This window comes from Protobothrops mucrosquamatus, unplaced genomic scaffold (assembly GCF_001527695.2).
Source record: "Protobothrops mucrosquamatus isolate PMUCROS unplaced genomic scaffold, P.Mucros_1.0 scaffold22405, whole genome shotgun sequence".
In the NCBI taxonomy this organism is placed as follows: domain Eukaryota; kingdom Metazoa; phylum Chordata; class Lepidosauria; order Squamata; family Viperidae; genus Protobothrops; species Protobothrops mucrosquamatus.
The window spans coordinates 9-1,998 of NW_015408159.1; the positions used below are offsets into that span (position 1 = coordinate 9).

Here is a 1,990-nt window from a genome sequence, read left to right on the forward strand (position 1 = left end):
GAGGAGGCAACGGTACACCACTTCTGCAATGCTGATTCCGTTTAGCTTCTGTATTTCTTTCAGAGCTCTCAGACAACATATGCTCATGTGAATGAGCAGTAGGTGGCTGAGGACTTAAGGCTCCTTATATCACCTAGCACAAGGAGAGTACCAAACGATTAACTAGACAGATGTGATTGACTTAATATATCCCAAAATGTTTATTTTTCTTTCCTTTTTTCACTATGTGAAACCAAAACAAGAAACCAAGTAAGTCTGTATGTACATCTCCTTTTCCTCGACCCAGCACTTTTCAGCTGTGTTGGACTACTACAGATCCAATCATCCTTGCCAGGATGGTTAAAATGGATGTAGCCCGGGGTACCCGAAGGGCGCCAGGTAGGGAAAAGCTGCTTTACCCTTTTTTCCAGCTGCTTTTCGGCACAACTTAATTCCAGCCACAGACCAGGCAGCCGCTTCAGCTCCAGTTTGGCTCGGACTGCGCTGGGACTCACCGTAAAAGGCAGAGAGCAGACGGCGAAGATGATGGTCATGATGAACAGCAGGATGAGGTGATCCAGCTCCTCGGACATGGAGAAGGGTCTTCGGGCGCCCTGCGCGCACTCCCCGCCAGATTCCGGCTGGCGGCCCGCGCGCAGCGGAGCTCCCAGCGCTGGGCAACGGCAAGAGGTGGGCAGGCAGGTGGGCGCGCGCCTCAGGTGCATGCGGCAGAGGCTGACCATGACCACCAGGTTGCCCAGCAGGACGGCCAGGATGAGCAGCAACAGCACCGAAGCGTAGAGCAGCGCGAAGGCGTCGGCTCTGCCACCCGGGCGCATCTCGATGAAACACCACGTGCCCGGCCAGTATTCCATGTAGCTACCGAAGCCCATCAGCGGCAGGGCGCAGAAGGCGGCGACCAGGCCGTAGAGGGCGGGCAGGGCTCCCAGCAGCAGCGCCAAAGGCCGCCCGCTCAGCAGCCGCTCGTATAGGTACGGCGCGGCCATGGCCAGGCTGCGCTCCAGCGCCATGGCGCCCAGGCAGCTCATGGTGGCCAGGCTGAAGAAACTCATGGAGAAGGCGAAGTAGTCGCAGACGCGCCTGTCCAGGGCGTTCAGCGTCTGGTGTCGCCCGTAGGCCGCCAGCACCACCGGGCTGAGCAGGCAAGTGCCCAGCAGGTCGGTCAGCACCAGCGCCATCAGCAGCACGTGGAAAGGCGCCAGGCGCTCCCGCCGCGCCAGCCGACGGCGTCGCGCCAGGAGCAGCAGCACCAGCGCCGTCAGGTTGCCGAGCACGCCCGCGGTGAACATGACCGCCGAGATAGCCGGGCCGTCGCCCAAGGGCGACGGAGAAGACGCCTTCGGTCTCTTGTTGCCTAAGAGCGCGGTCGGCCGCGTGCTTCCTCGGCCCGCCTCGTCCATCATCGCGGTGAACTGGCGGAGCGGGCGCTCCTCAGTGGAAAAGGAAAGGAGCTCGGCGGGCAGCCGACGATTAAGCACCACCTCCTGCCGCCCCCCCCCCAACCGAGCCGCCCGCCCCCCCCGATATCGCTGCCAGACTCCGGACGAGCCGGGGCTGCCCTTGCGGCTTCCTCGCGAGCCGCAGCTCTCCCAAAGGCCTCGGGCGGGCGGGCGGGCGGGGGGAAGGGGGAGATTCCGAGCGCGGAGAGGGCGGCGTCGGCTCTCGCTTCTGCTTCGAAATGAAGGAACTTTTTCACGTTCTCTTCTTCAGAATGAAACTTTGGACGCGGAACCATTCCACACCTTACACACAAAACTGATTTTGCCCCTCAAAATATCCCCTCCGCCGCACCGGTGGCCCAGCTGCATAGAAACGCAAAGCTTGAATTCGTTCGTCTTTTTCCATGATAGGGATTTTGATTTCTCTGGCACTGTGTGAACCGAGAAGAGTTGTCTCCGCTGTTTCTTTTCCAATCCTGATCCTGAGATGCCCTTTGCACAGGATCACCGGGAATGTAGCAAATAAATTTGTAAATGTAATCCAGACCAGA

General features: G+C 59.6%; 1 protein-coding gene across 1 annotated transcript; it reads right to left on the reverse strand.

The window, feature by feature from the left end:
- Positions 1–494: 494 nt before the first annotated feature.
- LOC107302012 (prostaglandin E2 receptor EP2 subtype-like) lies at positions 495–1,403 on the reverse strand (the record flags this gene model as incomplete). Its single annotated transcript, XM_015831150.1, has 1 exon — positions 495–1,403. A coding segment is annotated over exon 1 (909 nt), but the record flags the coding sequence as incomplete, so codon positions are not given.
- Positions 1,404–1,990: the final 587 nt, after the last annotated feature.